The 16180-nt window shown below is 40.3% G+C and overlaps 1 protein-coding gene across 4 annotated transcripts in view; it reads left to right on the plus strand.

The window, feature by feature from the left end:
• Positions 1–16180, plus strand: part of PLCB1 (phospholipase C beta 1) — a 647197-nt gene that overhangs the window by 29893 nt on the left and 601124 nt on the right. The window contains exon 2 of one of the 4 annotated variants that reach the window (XM_053926267.2): positions 3700–3777. The exons of 2 other annotated variants lie outside the window; for them this stretch is intronic. In XM_053926267.2, the coding sequence (XP_053782242.1) occupies positions 3700–3777 (78 nt within the window). Of the gene's footprint in view, positions 1–3699; positions 3778–16180 lie in introns of those variants that run through there. One more of the 4 variants, XM_024559917.4, reaches the window with a different exon arrangement.

A 16180-nucleotide genomic window follows, 5' to 3' on the forward strand; every position in this document is an offset into this window, starting at 1 on the left:
ACCCTGTTGTGGAATACACGTCTCATAGACATTGATGGAGAGATAAAAAATAAGAAACAGCCCTCCTGAAAGTTGTCTCCATTTTTCTGCAGTGAAATGCTGTGAGACTCATAATCCTTCTGCGGTTGCCTCGGAAGTGAAGGGTGACCATGTGTTTCAAACCTCAAACTGGAGCACCTGTTCTGACAATTAAAAATACTTGAGATCTGGATTGAGTGGCTACTTTGGTTTGGAGAAAATATAGAAACTTGCCGCTATGTGGGAGGTTGGAAAAAAGCAGGTGGAATTGAAAATGGGTATTCGTGTATTTCTGGGTCAGATCCTGCCTTGCATGGTAAGAATGCCAAGTTCTAGCTGATCTTGGAATGTTAGAGGTGATTATGGAGGAAGCAGGCAGGGAGCCGAGATAAATGATCATTTAACGGAGGAACTGTGTCCGGAAGAGTGTGGTGAAGAAAATGTTGAATAAAGGAGCTTTAATTTTGAAGGAGGAGAAGGAATAATCTAGAAATGGCAGTGTCTGAAACAATGAGGCAGACTACGGTGTTCCAAAATACAAATTTTGAGCAGTTTTACTCTTTTAACTTCAAATATTAGATTGTCTGGGGTCTTGTAGTGAATGGTCACTAAGATTTTGAGTAGAATCTTATCAGTCTAATAAGAAAAGAACTGACCTGAGAATAAGTTACACCTGCAGTTAATTCCAAAGTCACCTGGAAGTGGAGGTGTGTGCTGTGTCCAGCCTGTTGGAAACTGCATGTTAAGAGTGAATCTTAAGAATATCAGGATAAAACAGAGTGGCATTTCCTCAAGAAATTAAATATAAACTGAGACAGGATAGTAGGGAGCTAGGAGAATTCCTTGGCAAATGGAACAGCGAGACTGAGACAGACAGCTGGACAAACTGGAGGAGCAATGTACAGCCAGATACAGAAGGTCCCTTCCCTCGAGATAACATCCTCAGTTTGTTTCAGCTCCAGGCCCAGACAAGCAGCAAAACCAAGGGGGTGTCCCCGGGACCAGCTGACTAATGACCCCCCTCCTTGCCCCCCAACCCTGGAACTGACCAGTGGGTGGAGACCATGACCCTGAAAGGGCACCCCTGGAGAACTGATGAATAGTCTACTGAAACCCTTCCCTGAGAACCTACCCCTAACATTCCCACCTGCAAGAAAGAGGTAAAAGCCTTAAGATGAAGGCCCTACTCCAGTTCTGTCCCTTTGGGAGCCTGCACCATTCCCTTTCCTTTCTTCTTCCCCCAATTCTTTCCCCACAGGCACGCATCTCTTAAACTCTAAGGCAATGGGCAATGGCAGCTTGTCCCAGGCTAATCCCCTAAACCTGTCCCCAAGGCCCCCTGTCCTCTGACTTCCCAGTGAGCTAAGGCAGCTCAGCCCAGGCTCTCCTGTTGCTTCTTCTATGCTAGGCCCTTCCTTATTTCACTGTCCGCAGCTTTAATAAATGTACCTGTATTCCCACCTGGACTTGTGTTGTGAAATCTTTCCTGCACCAAGTTAAGAGCCCACTACCAGCTGGCCCTAGGCAGACTGGCTCAGGCCCAGGCCCCCTGCCCAGTAACAGAGCTGTGATCCAGGATGGCACTGCTGCACAGAAGGGCCCCTTGCAGGGCCCCCATCAGCCCACAGGTGAAGATATCCTGGCCTGTCAGGTAGAGGTTGCGGATGGGGCTTTGGGCCCTGATGGAAGCTATTCCATGAGGATGCAGGCGGCTCTTATGTCTTTCAGCATTAGTTGCTTCTTGTATAAAACACTCTCATTTGTTTTTGATTTCTGAATGGAGATCTGACACACAGGTCTAGCATAGATCCCAATTCTTCAAATGATGCTCTTCTAGCTGTGACGGGGATGATCTTTCATACCTTTTATAACATGCTAGCCCCAGTGAAAGGCCTGGGGGGACTATGGCGGGGGGGGAACTGTGATCCAGGTATACCACTTCTGGGTATATATATTAAAAACAACTGGAACAGGGACACAAACTGATATTTTTAGACCCATGTTCATAGCAACATTATTCACAAAATCCTGAAGATGGAAACAACTTAAATGTCCATTGATGAATGAATGAGTAAACAAAATGTGAAATACACATACAAGAGAATATTACTCAGCCTTCAAAGGGAAGGCAATTCTGACACATGCTACAATAAGGATGAACCTTGACCACATTATGCTGAGTGAAATAAGCTCGATGCAACAGGACAAATACTATATGATTGAACTTCTTTGAGGTACCAAAAGTAGTCAGGTTCACGGAGACAGAAAGTAGAATGGTGACTGCCGGGGGTGGGGGGAGGGGGTTGGTGTTTAAGGAATACAGAGCTTCGGTTTGGGAAGATGAACAAAGTTCTGGAGATGGATGGCAGTGATGAGTGTGGTTAATGTAACGCTACTGAACTTGACACTTCAAAATGGTAAGTTTTGTGTTACGTATGTTTGCCACGGTCAATAAAGAATGCCATGATAAACTTTCATTTAACATGTTTTAATAAATCAGTTTGTAACCATAATTCACTATAACAATAATACACATTTTTATGTGCCAAATATTGGTCCAGGTGCTTTACCCAAATTATCCTATTTAATTGTCACAAAAACTTTCTGAGGTAGGTATTATTACTCTCTCTCTCTCTCTTTTTTCCAGCTGTGGTTGTGTAGAAGGAGGCACCGAGAGGAGATAGGCAGAAATTTGAACCCAGGGGGTTGGCTTCTATAACTGGCTCTTGCAACAAAATTTACCACGTAGACTAAAGCCATCAATCTGTTCTATCCACCAGTAAAAGAATCCCAAATTCACCAATTATCTCTCTGCGTTCTAATTTTCATTACAAGGCCTTTTGATCAGATAAAGGATAAGAGATATTGTAGTTATAATGTGTATGAAAAAGTTGAAAGACACTGGTAATTTATGTCTCTTTTTTAAAAAATGCAATTCCTGCAAAGGCCTAAGTATTTCAGTATAAAAACCCGTGTCCAATGACGTGTTTTCTTGTGCAGATGGCATGCCTTTCTGAAAATTGCCAAAAGGGAAGAACACAGATTTTGGAAATGTTTGATATTATAATTACAGTGTATGCAGTTTTTGCTTTATAATGTGCATGCTTTAAATTTGTCTGATGTTTTATTTCATCGTGTGAAATTTAAATTTGTAACAATTTTGTGTATAGCCTTCTGAATATGTAGAAGATGGCCTTATTTACTGTTACCTTGGAAACAGCAAGGCCCAAACGCTATGTTTACTCTCTTTAGTGCAATTAAAAATAGTTTTATAGAGCGAATGTAATTTCAAATATTATTGCAAGCATGAATTTTAATTAATTTTAATCATAAAATATATAATGATATTTAATGTAAAATTATTTGGAAAACTAAATATAGCTTTTTAAAGAAAACATGTCACTGCCTTTAAAAAAACTTGTCTTAATTAATAACTATATGCATTGCTGGACTTTTCCTTTACAAGTAACGTCCAAATCATCTAGTTATTACTAAAGGATCTCAGTTTAGTAATTAATGATCCTATGACATCAAAAATGCCATTTAATTTTTTTGAAATTTTTATGAATAATTGATTACCCTGTAGAAACTCTTGAGGATTATTACTTGTTAAGTAACTTCTGGGTAGGACTTTCTACAGTGATAAGTACTGATACACATGTTTTTTTCTTCCATTTCTAGGACTCCACTATTGTCACTCCAATTATTTTGAGGTCTGACCCTCAGGGATTTTTCTTTTACTGGACAGATCAAAACAAGGTAAAAAAATGATATTTGTCTTTCTTACATTATCTAGTTGCTGATTTGCAAGGTATTTTATCTACATAAGTATATCCATTTTAGATGACCCTTTGTAATTTATTTAAAGATTCTACTTTAAAAGTATATCTTATGTTGAAATGTCTTAGGATTTTCCAAGAACTCTAGTCTGAAATATTAGATCTGCTAAATCATAGAACAATTGGTATTTTTCAGGAGAACAGGGGAATGTGAATTACATTTGTTGGAGTAGAAAACTGGCCAGTATTACTGATTTAAGTCCCTCCTCTAACTCTACCCATAGACAATGAAGAAAATGATGAGAAAACACTTTTGATCTCAGTGACTGTAACTGTGGCCTTTTCTTTCTCTTCCTTCTGCCCTTCGCTGCTTGTTAAGGGTTCTCCTATCCTGAGCAAGGATTTGGCCTTGATCAGTTGTTCTCACTAGCAAATCAAGAATAAGATTCCTTTAGCCTGCACTTCAATTATTCAGAAATTTCTTCCCACGTTAGCTTTCGGTTCACCATATCATAAATGCAGGATCTCATTATTATGACACCGATTGAGATGATCCCATATTGAATTATTAAAAAATGGAATGTCTGGAGATCGTAAGATTTATTTGGTGTTTAATGGGCAGTTAGACCTGAATATTCATAAAAAGTGGTTATTATTTCAAGAGATAATGGCTAGTCTGTACTTGAAACTATGAGGCCACAGAACACAGACTGTTTTGGCTCTGTAAATTCCGATATTTGGAGCTAGGATAAGCTTTATCTGGAGCACTGAATACACATTGAACACAATAAAATACCTGGCACCAAATTGTGAGGTGCTATTAGCCTTTTCACATCCCCGAATTAGGTGTCTGTACCCAAAGTTACTGGAATTTGTCAGGCTGGTGTTCTGCTTTCTGGGCAACCTGGATTGCACCTGTGAGCAGTGGTACGGAACTGGCCCTGTGCAACGGCATCTTTGGGGTCAGGGCTGAATCTGGGCGAAGCTCTTGGGGTGCTACAGAGTGACATCTGCTCCCCAGGGCCAGTCCTGAAGGGGCCTGTTTACACATCATGAAAAGGCAAGTTTTAGCGTTGTGCCCCGACATTTCCTACTGAATTTGGGTTCCCTGGAATCATCTCTGGGCACAGTTGGGGCTAAACCATAGACTCCAAGCTAATCTCAAAAAATGTATCTGAGTGAGACTTCAATGTTCATGTTTATTACTGGGTGTGTTAATCACTTTGGCTTTGACATTCTATTTGGTTTCCTGCTGTTATGTATAAAACAATGGCTTGAAAGAGGTTTTTTTTTTTTTCCTCCAAAAAACTATTTTTAGAACTGTTGAAGCTGTATTCATGAAAGATATATTTATAATGCCTAGAGCATTTTAAAAGTTTGGGTATGTATACAAGAGGCTAAACTGTCAGTTTGATTTTTTAACTGGTAAATCAAGCTTCTGTAAAAGCAACAGAAGGTATTTGGGGTTTGTAAATAATTCATGGCAACTCAGTTAAGCTCCTGAGTAGGACCGATCAGAAGTATTTCTTTGCTTAAGAAAGAGAAAGGTTTTAGGGTTGAAGTCTCTTTGATGCCTCTCCATTGTTCTGTAAACCCAGTATTTTGACTCATGCTTATTTTCATAGTTAGGGAAATTTCTTTCAGTTTTTTTATACTAACCATTTTTTCTTGGTTGTGCCCCTCATTGTGACCAATTAAAACAAATAATGCAGTACCGATTTCTTTCATCTCTTTATTACTTTTCTTTTCATGGACAGTTCTAGCTAAGAGCTCATAAATTTTATTTTTTACTTTTTAAATACCTTAGGCATTCCTCAGTCACATATTAGAGGTTGGAGGTTTATTTTTTAGCCAGTGATCATATATCAGCACCCAAAAGATGAGAGGATTTAAGGGAAAAAAAGATTAAACTTTCTGTGCTTCCAAGGTTGTCATTTTCTTCTGGCTCTAAGCCCAGTCCTGGAACCAGAAGGAGCGATGCCCCTCCCCTTGCGGGAGGTGGATTCCTGTAAGTGGTGTGTTAGAGTGAATGTGTGCTAGGAGAAAGCACTGGTGCTCACGAATGCGGGTGGCATGCCAAGCTCGTAGCCCATGTTTTTGCATAAGATCATTTGAAGGCACTGGCCAAGTGGTACAATCACAAGGTTGCTTAGAGGCCCACTTTCTTTAAAATATGTTTTGCTGACAATGACTTTTAGTGATGTGAATCCAGCGCATGTCCCATAGCGATGATATATCAGAGAAAAAGTAGGATACTTGTAAGTTTATCCCTTGATTTTACACATTGTGTTCTCCATTGGTCTGGCAGCTTCTACTGGTCCTTCGTGTGATACGCCTCTCTTCTCCCTTCCGGCTTCTTCCCCACATGTTTCTTTTTTGTCCAGGAAGCCTGTGCTGAAATGCTTTGATTAGTAAATGCTGGGGACCTAGTCTGCTCTGAGGCAAGCTGAATAGCTTTAAGAAGCTCTTGGTAAAAAAAAAATATTGTTCCAAGATCTTTCTTTTTATAGCACTGAAGGAAAATCCTAGCATTTTACACTGTGTCTTACCCATACCCCCTTGCCTGTTGTGGCTACATTATACCACAGAGCAGAGCCACCCATAAGCCTCTGCTTTCACCCTCAGGGACAGCAATAACATGCTCCTTTCCCTAACCCCGCAGCAAAGAAGGTGGGCAGCTCAGATGATAGATTTAGGAATTAAAAACCAGAGTTAGCAAGTAGTTTTTAGGTAGCTTTGGTGGAACCTTGAGAGCCTGTTTGGGATTGATGGAAACATAAATATGCACATCATCTTAAGGGATACAGATGTATGCTTTGTACCCGCTATGCACTTATTTTCATTATTTTTTCCTCTTTATTGTTGGCTCTGTAAATCTTATTGACTCTAATTAGCAACAACGAGTTTCCGAAATGACTATTTTAAGCCTGGTGTTTTTTCTCCTGTCAGTGTGTATTATGTGAAGAGGATCAGTTTAGTTGTAACCACGGGTGAGAGGGGGCTCCTGAGTATTGGAGAGGTTATCCTGTTAGGCTAGGCCTTTTCTCTGGAGTGCTGTCCTGCTGGGGCCAGAAACCAACACAGGAAGGGTCAGCCATGAAAACCGTGTGAGCTGCAAGAAGACTCTGCATCACAATTTTGGAAGAAAAGCTAAAGAAGAAGAAATAAAAAAGGGCCAATGCTATAGAGAGCTAATAAAAACCTATCCTGCTAGGATAGGAAACAAAGTAGACCTTTGCCTTGCAACTCGATGCCCTGCTTCTGTGCCAAGAATGGTGTAAAAATAAAACTAGTCACTACTCGTTCAGATCCAGGAAGTTCAGTATAGTTCAGTACACCCTTCCTCGCATCACTGAAACAGGAGTTGGGAGAGGGGCAGTACACATATTTCAATTAAAAAGAAATAGGAGGAAAAATACACATTGTATATGGACTCCAACTACTTTCTCTCTCTCTTTCTTTTGGTTACAGATCTTATTTATCTTCAATTGTGCAGATAATACCCAAACACATTCTTTGTGTAAAAGAGTAACGCAGGGTAAATGTCCTTCACCCCTCTCTACCGCTGCCCGCCGTCCTAGTCCTCTCTCCAGAGTTAATACTGGTAACAGCTTCTTGGTGTCTCCCAGGTGGCTTTTAAATGAAGCTGTATATGCATTAACTATGGAAATATTTCATGTTGTTTTGTTTATATCCAGTTGTATCCTAAATGACGTATTATTATTTTTACTGTTCCACAAACTTGCTTTTCATTTCACAGGTGAATTAGAGAACCATTCATGTAAGTACATGTGTATCTACCTTATTCTTTTAAATTGCTCTAACCCATCCCGTGGAGTGGATTACTGAATTTTATTTAACAGAAAAACTTCTTGTTGCTGGACTGTTGGTGTTTGTCTGTTTCTAATTTTGGACTACAGACAATAATCCTGAAAGAACACCCAGCCTTGCGTACCCCTCTCTAGGTATATGGGTCAGGGTTTCCCTGAGGTAAATTCTCAGAAGTGCCATCGCTGATTGAAGGCTATACATATCCCAAATTGTATTTAATAGTTGTGTCATATTGTAACCCTGCAGGCCTTGTGTGAGAGAAACTGTTTCCTCCAGCCCCACCAATGCTAGTAAGAAATGTTTTAGTTTTTGCCAGTCGGATACAACCATTGTTCCTGTTTTAATTGACTGTTGCCTGGTTTGCTAAAAAGCTGTGTATATTTTCAGACATTTTTGGACCAGTTCTGTTTTCTCTTACATAGATTACCTACTATATCCCTTGCTTCCTGTTGAGAGTTCTCTACATTTTCTAGATGTGGTTCCTTTAGCTGTTATAAATGTTGCAAATACTTTCTTCCTGTCTGTGGCTTGTCTTTGAATTTCTTAACTTTCAACTTAGGCATGACAAAAGATGACTTGACATTTTCAACTTTGATGTATTCACATTTCAACCTTTTTTTCTTTTCGCCTTATTTAGGCCTCTTATTCATCATCCTCATTGCCACCGTTATTATTAATTTAGGTTTTTAATGCATGTATAATTAACTTAGTCCATTTGGGTTCTAAGTGGCTTATGAACAACAGATGTTTATTTCTCATAGTTTTGGAGACTGGAAGTCCAAGATCAGGGTGCCAGTAAGGTCAAGTGAGGGCCCTCTTCTGGGTTGTAGACCTCTGGTGGCATCTTTCCATGGTGGAAGAGCTAGGAATCTTTCAGGGGACTCTTTTATAAGGGCACTAATGCCATTTGTGAGGACACTCCCCTGAGGACCTAATCACCTCCCAAAGGCTCCACCTCCTAGTACCATCCTTGGGTATTAGCTTTTCAACATATGAATGGGGGAGGGAGACAAATGTTCAGACTGTAGCATTCACATAATATATTTTGAGGACTGGTGTGAGGTGAATCTATAAATTTGATTTCTTTAAATAAATGGGTAGCCCTGTGTGTTGGGGGCTCCCTTCTTTCTGGTTGGTTCCAGCTGTGATAGCACCCTCTCCTTTGGCTTTCTTCTAGCTCAGGGTGTGTAGGGCCTGGGAGGTAGGTGATGAGATGGCAGGTTGACTTCAGTTATGCTCCCATTTTGCTCCTAGTGCTGACACCTGCACCACCTGGTTTGATAGCTCATAGATCACAGGTGGCAAACACAAGGTCCGAGGGCTGAATCTGGCCCTCCATCTTGTTTTATCCGGCTCGGCGCCTTGTTTCTTCCCAGCGGCAGCGCCAAGCTCCTTGCCCCTAGTTAAGGAGTAGTTACATTTATACAGTCCTAAAGTTACATTCGGCCCTTTGAAGGCAACCTCGAGGCTGTTGTGGCCCCAGTGACAATGAGTCTGACACCCCTGTCATAGATTCCCTCCTGTGTTTTAATGCCCGTGAGCATTAATGTCATTTTTTACTTCATTTTTATTTCATTTATCATCTGCCTTTCATACTTTTTGATTCAACAAGTGCAATACTTTCTGTTTACCCATGATTAGAGATTATAGACCTAAATTTATACCTGCATATTCAGTTGTTTCCAGGATATCAGGACAGGAGCGACGGGCTCTACCATCTGCTCCATCTGCCCTCTCGTTCTGGCCTGTGATTTTCCGTGAGATGCCTTTGGGATCCTTGTACAGAGCGATGATTAAGTTTCTATGAATAGCAACTGTAGACTGCCTTCTCCTATGGTAACCTTAAATTTTTTTACAGAGTTCAAAAGCAAAGTTTAAAAATTAAATATTTACATAAGCCATAGTGACATATTTCAGCATAAGAGTCCAGAGTTCAGTAATATTTTGAACGATGCATAATAAACTTCTACAACAAAATCTAGGTATATTAAAAATTTAGTCTGGCCTCCATAAAGAACTACCCGCATGCCCCATTTCATTAATCATTGTTTGGCAAAGGGGCTTCCCCTTTTGGATACTCTTCTCCAGTATATCCCAGAAACATCAACATTGACCTTTACTGTGTATGATGAATAGGGTGGGGCACTGAACAGTCGAATGAGTGTGACGAAGGGGTTGTGAATTAAGAAGGTGAACTCAATTCGTTTTTATTTGGTAGCTTTCCCCAAAGCCTATAACAATAACTGAAATCACCTCTGTAAAATCGAAGTGCATGTGTGGAGGACTGGGACTGTTGCTTGCTCTGAGACATACACCAGTCATTGACAACTGGCCTAAGTCTTTTCCTTTCCCCTCCCTGAGTTTTTGAAGAAATTATTGGCCAGAGCAGATGCAGCATGAAATCCATTTTGAAGTCCTTAGTACTCCAGAGGGTGTAAGTTGGAACCTAGTGGCCAGCATTCGCTTTTTCTGGCTACTAGAACTTATTTTGCCACCTATACCACTACTGGGAAGTTCCTAGGAATTAATACCCAACCTGACCCCAGGAGTTTCATGGGTAAATATCACAGCTCCATCACCTCTTGGGTGGGAAAATTCAAAAGTACATGGTTTGTGTCTTTTCCCACCTCTCTCCAGTGGAACTGAGCCCATACAAGCACAGTGGTAACTGGCTGGAAGACATACCCTCCATGGGTTTCCTTCCCTTCCTGTCTTGATTCCCCATTCCTGATGTATCCAGGAACCACCTTTAAAATAAACGAATATTACTAGAATCCATGTCTAGGAACTGCTTAATATAGATACTTAATGCTTGACAACTTAATATAGATGCCCCTAATTGAGGGTATTAACAGGATTCCTTAGCAGGAGGCTCTGGTACCTGTTTCGTGAATACTTTGTTTGAAGCCAGGGTGGTTTTCTTAAAACTCCTAATTAGGGAGGTAGGAAGGTGATTAAGAAAACCAGGTTTGAAATCAGATGTGGGTTTGAGTTCTGGCTCCGCCTTATATTAAATGAGTCACCCCTGGAGAATCTTTTCCACAATCCAAGCTTCGCTTTGACTAACTGTAGAATGAGGTGTTACCTTTTAGAGATGTTGGGAGGTGTGATGCATGAGGTGTCCGGCACAATGCCTGGCAATTCGTAAACTCTCAGTGCTTTGTGGTGGCTTTAAAAAAACATGAATCATATAATTTTACTTTTTTAAATTTCATTTTCATTGAGGTGTAATTGACAAGTGAAACTGTGAGATACTTAAAGTGTGCAATGCAATGATTCGATGTACGCACACATTGTGAAAGGGTTCCCCCGTCTAGTTCACTCTTCCATCCCCTCAGGTGTTTATTATTTTTCTGTGTGGGGACCATTTGAGTTCTACTCTCTCAGCAAATTGCAACGACGCCGTACGGTGTGATCGGTTATAGACGGCATGTCATACACGAGGTTCTCAGGCCTTGATCATCTTGCAACTGAAAGTTTGTCCCCAAAGCTTCCTCCTCCTTCACCCCCTCCCTGTTTTTGGCAACCACTTCTCAACTTTCCTACTTTCTGTTTCTGTAAGTAGATTTTGTTTTCCCTCTGTCTGGCTTATTTCACTTAGCATAATGCCCTCAAGGTCCATTATAGTGGCTTTTATTATTGGTGTATAATAAACAATTAGTCTCTGACTAAACAATTAGTCCCTAATTGTTAGGGACCATAAATGTGCTGTTTTGAAAGCCAACTGACCATCTGTTTACATATAGTTTTAAGTCTATTTTTTTCTTCTTAAAGTACCAGTGACTTGTTTTTCTGTAGCCTGTGTTGTGGTCTTTTGCTGTAAAGCATTGAAGCTGAGGTCTGTCTGGGCAAATATGATGTTTATGTATTTCACGGTCTTTGGGAAACAGAGCCATGGAAGGCAAAAGAAGGGATTTATTTTTTAGGAGACCTTTTCAGGATAACTCTACTGCATCATCATAGGGGAAAGTGTTTTTGGACCCTTGGGAATTTGAAGAATCTCATGGAATAAGCTGTAGGGTGATTTAAAAGTCTTGGATAGGAGAGAATGATATTTATAAGAAGAATTGGACTCCATGATGGGTGTCTGTTTTCCTGAAATAATCATATTAGCATTATCCCGGCTATATGGACACCAGGTAGCTCCTGCTCCTTCGCATGTACCCACTCCTGTAGTTTAGTATTTTGTGGCATAATTTAGATAGTCAGTAGCCTGTCAAATTGCTGAGGAACAAGTTTCTCATCATCAAATCCATTTCCAGATTAAGCTCCATTTATTCTTAACCCGACCTTTTTTTCACTAGCATAAGCCCCAAAGTTTTTGCCTCAGTGAACTCCGGCTTACACAGGATAAACAGCTGTTACAACTGCTTGGGCTATGTACGTGCAACATAGCAAGGAATATTATTAAAATGAAATCTTTTACAAGTCCTTCTTAGAGGCTGGGATTCATAGATTTTTAGTAGAAATTTTAATAAAGTGTGACCTGTTGAACTGTACTGTGGAATTAGGCTGGTTATAAGGAAATGGCATCATTGCCGTTTCTTTGGAAATCATTTTTAGGGTGTAGGTGCATTAATATGATTTTCATGTCACTTCATCGTGTGAAGAACAACAGCTGTGCTCATTTGAATACATTGTAAGCAGGGTTGAGAAATGTAAAATACCCTGGATTTAATTCCAACTTGATTACTCCTAATGTGGGCGGGGCACAAGTAGATGCACAGTAGTGAATGCACGAAACACAGTTAGTAAAGCTGTTGTAATCGTCATAACCTTCCTGTCTTTTTCCATAGGAACAATTGTAAGCCTACTTTTACCCCTGTAAAATTTAATTACAAAATTATGCCTCAGTTTTCTGAGTTGCTTTTATTTAGCTGGTCCCAGTCTAACATGAGAAATTACATTGAGTGCTTTCCATGCTCTGAAGCTATTATAATGGGATATTTTTACCTTTTAATATCAAAATTAGTTTGAGACACTGTATTGGAGGAATGCATGCAGGAAATACACTTTGCATATTGTTCATAATTTGATTTCCTGTTATGCAGAAAACCCATTTGCTTTGTTGTGAATAGAATTCCCAGATACTTGGTATTAACATAATGTTGTGCTCTTTGTTTGAATTACAGATGTTGTAGATAGAGCGAACATTTCTGTTTTTCTCTAGTTCATTTTCTTGCCAATCCAAGATTGTTTGACCCTCCTGATGGGGTTCTTGTTAAGCTCTTTTTACATTTAATAGCAAGATAGCCTCTTTTTTTCCTTCAAGTTAGTACAAACTGCCAATTGTAAAAATAGTCACAGAGATGGGAAGTATGGCATGGAGAATATAGTTGATATTAGTGTAATAACTATGTATGGTGTCAGATGGTGACTACTTCATATAAATGTCTAATTAATGGGTAGTATACCTGAAACTAATATAATACTGTATGTCAACTGTTAAAAAATAAAAATATTCAAACAAAAACAGAAAACAAAACAGTCAAGTTTTTATAAACAAAAAACTAGATGGACAGTAGAGTCATTTAAACATCACAATAAAAATAAGCTAAAATAAAAATACAATTATTACACTTTTCATATTTTATTATTGTTTATTCTATTTAAATTTAAAAAGGCAAGAACAAATTTTGCACGTGCTCTAGTTCAATTTGCACATACCTTTAATTTATTGTTTGTATTATCAATGTTATCATCATCACCAATAATAGGAAAACACGCATATGGTGTTCTCAGCGTGCCAGGTACTGTTCTAATACATATGTACACACACACACGTACACACTCACTTAATCATTTCCACTATTCTCTGAGGACAGGGCAGTCATTGTCCCCATTTACAGGTGAGCACATTGACGTGCACACAGAGGTTAAATAATGAACCCTGGTCATCCAGTTGGTTGGTAGGAGAGGCAGAAGTAGAACTCAGGCAGTCTGGCTGTGTGTCCTGGTTCTTAACTTACTGCTTTTTGAGGACCCTGTTTAATGTGTACAGTTAAGTTTCCCTGCGAGATGTTTTCCCTTAGAGTTGTCTGAAAATAAACCTCAACAGACACATTACTTTTGTGAGAAAGAGGCAACCAGTATGAAGTGGTTCTCAACCTGGACTGCTCATTGAAATCACCTGGGCCCTGCCCCTAGAGAGTCTGATTTAATTGCTCTGTGGTGTGGCCAGGACATTGGGCTTCTTTTGTTCTTTTTGAAAGGTTCTCTCATTTGATTCTAATGTGCAGCCAAGGTGAACACTAATAGAAAGCAAGCTGACATCACAAATTAATTCAGTAAGCTTCCTGAGAGGATGTGCTCACTTTGCCTTTCCTGTTTGTGGCCTCATTTCTACCAGAAGTAATACTCAGTTTGAGCACCCAGAGGCCCAGCAAGGTTCTGAATTATTTGGCTATGATTGAACAGTATCCCCTATACTGGACTTAGGAAGGCAGGAAATGGCTAGCATTTCGAAGGAAGATTCTCAGTATCTAAGATTGAATCAAAATAAATATTTTTGTTAAGTTCAGTTGTTGGAAACTTATTTAATTCCCAGAATGTTCCAGGTACTAGGTATTTGTTTTATCCTTACTGAATGTGCCCTCAGCCTTCACACCCTGCTTATGGGCCTTTGTGTTTATGTTTTTCTCGATCTATCAGACGAAGTTGCTGTTCGGATTCCATATTTAATTAAATAGCTGCACTGTTGAATCAGCGATTGTGATTGTTTAAATGATTTTATATAATTATTTCATTTTATATCTTAAGTTTCTATTACGGATACAAAAGCAGATATCTTATTAAATTACAACAACATGTCATTTCTTATTAATATTTAGTAGGAATCCTTTCTTTACTGACACATAGACCCATAGGAAAACCAGAGAGCCAAATCCTACATAGGTGTGATGGGAAGCTTGTCATAGTCACCTTTACACAATAGATTTGAGCGTGGTAAAATTCCTGTTTCTCCTGTTAGAATTTTTGGTTTTCAGTCGTGTCTCCTGTAGGGGACGTGGTTGTGATGAGTGCTTTCGCCCGAGATATCTCCTCAGCATTGTGCACCACTCCCCGCTCAGGCATCACGGCCTGGAAGTTGTCGGCATGGCAAACAGTGCACCCGTTTGCAGGGAATGCCTCAGTGAAAGTTTTATGGGGCAGAACTAGTTGCTATGCTAAGAAATGAACTCTTGTGCGGGTGTAATAATGGGTGCTATTTTTAGACAAACATTTGTTTCTGTAGCATGGCTTCCTTGTGCAAGAGGGTGGCAGTCTCAGCACCACATTGTGAATATTGAGCTATCAGAATACAAGAGTAGATGGGACTTGAGATGATGTTGTGGATTTTTCATGTAGTTCAGCCTGACATATTTCATAACTGGAAGGAAACAATTAAAAACAAAACACGTAAAACACTCAAAACAGTTTCATTTCGGCTTTATGGTCTTTGTAGGGTGAGTTCTTCCAGTAGCTGACCCCATGACGAGGGTTCAAATTCAAGTAGTTTATTTGGAAGGGGACTCTAGGAAGCATAGACAGGGAGGGCAGTAGGGAAGTGAGATGGGCAAGGGAAGGCAGCTGATACAGTGTGAGTTATCAAATAGTTCATGCTCTGGGCAACTCAGGCTCCATGCCACTGGGAGCCTTGGGAGACTTATCCTCAGAATCATCCGAATTGAGAGGTGAGAGAACTGTTGTACTTTCCCACCCGGTCCCACCAGTGCTTGAGGGTAGCTCTCCTTGGGGCTGTTGTGGCCTCAGCACTCTGCCAGCTCCTCAGTGGTTGGCCAGGGTGGGGGGCTCCAGGCCAGTGGCATAAGAAACCCCTCAGACATAGTTGCAGCTGGAAACTCTCAGTTGGCATGCATGGGAACACATGGGCGCCAGCACCAGCGACTACTCTGAAGCTTTAATTTTCGGGTCAGACTTTATAAATCTGCACCACAGGGTACAAACTAGAGGCTAGACCCTTTCGCAGACAGATCTTGCTTAGCCTGCACAATGCATTAAAAAATGTAAGCATGAGTTGCCAGCATTTAAAAATCTGGGGAGTTCAATACTCTGGTTTCTCTCCAGATCATATAAATCTTTTGCCTTTTAAAAATCTGGAGAGTTCATATGCAAATCTGGTTTCTCAGACAATCAGAAGGCATGGCAACATGGCTAGACATGCCTTCCTGGTCACACTGGGCTGCCTGCTTTTGACAGGGCCTGTGGTATCCAATTGGCCACAGTCCCTACCAGGCCAGCCTACCTCATTTATATGACCTCTTTAGCTCATTTAGACTTTTGAGTGTAAATATTGGGCCTCTATGGGGTACCATCCTTTACTGGAAGCTTTAATAAGCTGATGATTATGAAGCTTCATTTGGAATGAAATTAATTCAGCCACACTGGGCTTATGGAACACTGTGGCGTAAAGACTGAAATATAGCTGATGGTCCCATATCCAGGCCCTAGCATACGAGCCATAAGCAAAGCAGTCGATGCCCAGAGCCCATTTTGTCTCTGTGAACTGAGCATCTGAAGCCTGTGAGCCCCGAGGTTGCTCTCAGCTTTAA

Source organism: Desmodus rotundus, chromosome 6 (assembly GCF_022682495.2).
Source record: "Desmodus rotundus isolate HL8 chromosome 6, HLdesRot8A.1, whole genome shotgun sequence".
Taxonomy (NCBI): Eukaryota; Metazoa; Chordata; class Mammalia; order Chiroptera; family Phyllostomidae; genus Desmodus; species Desmodus rotundus.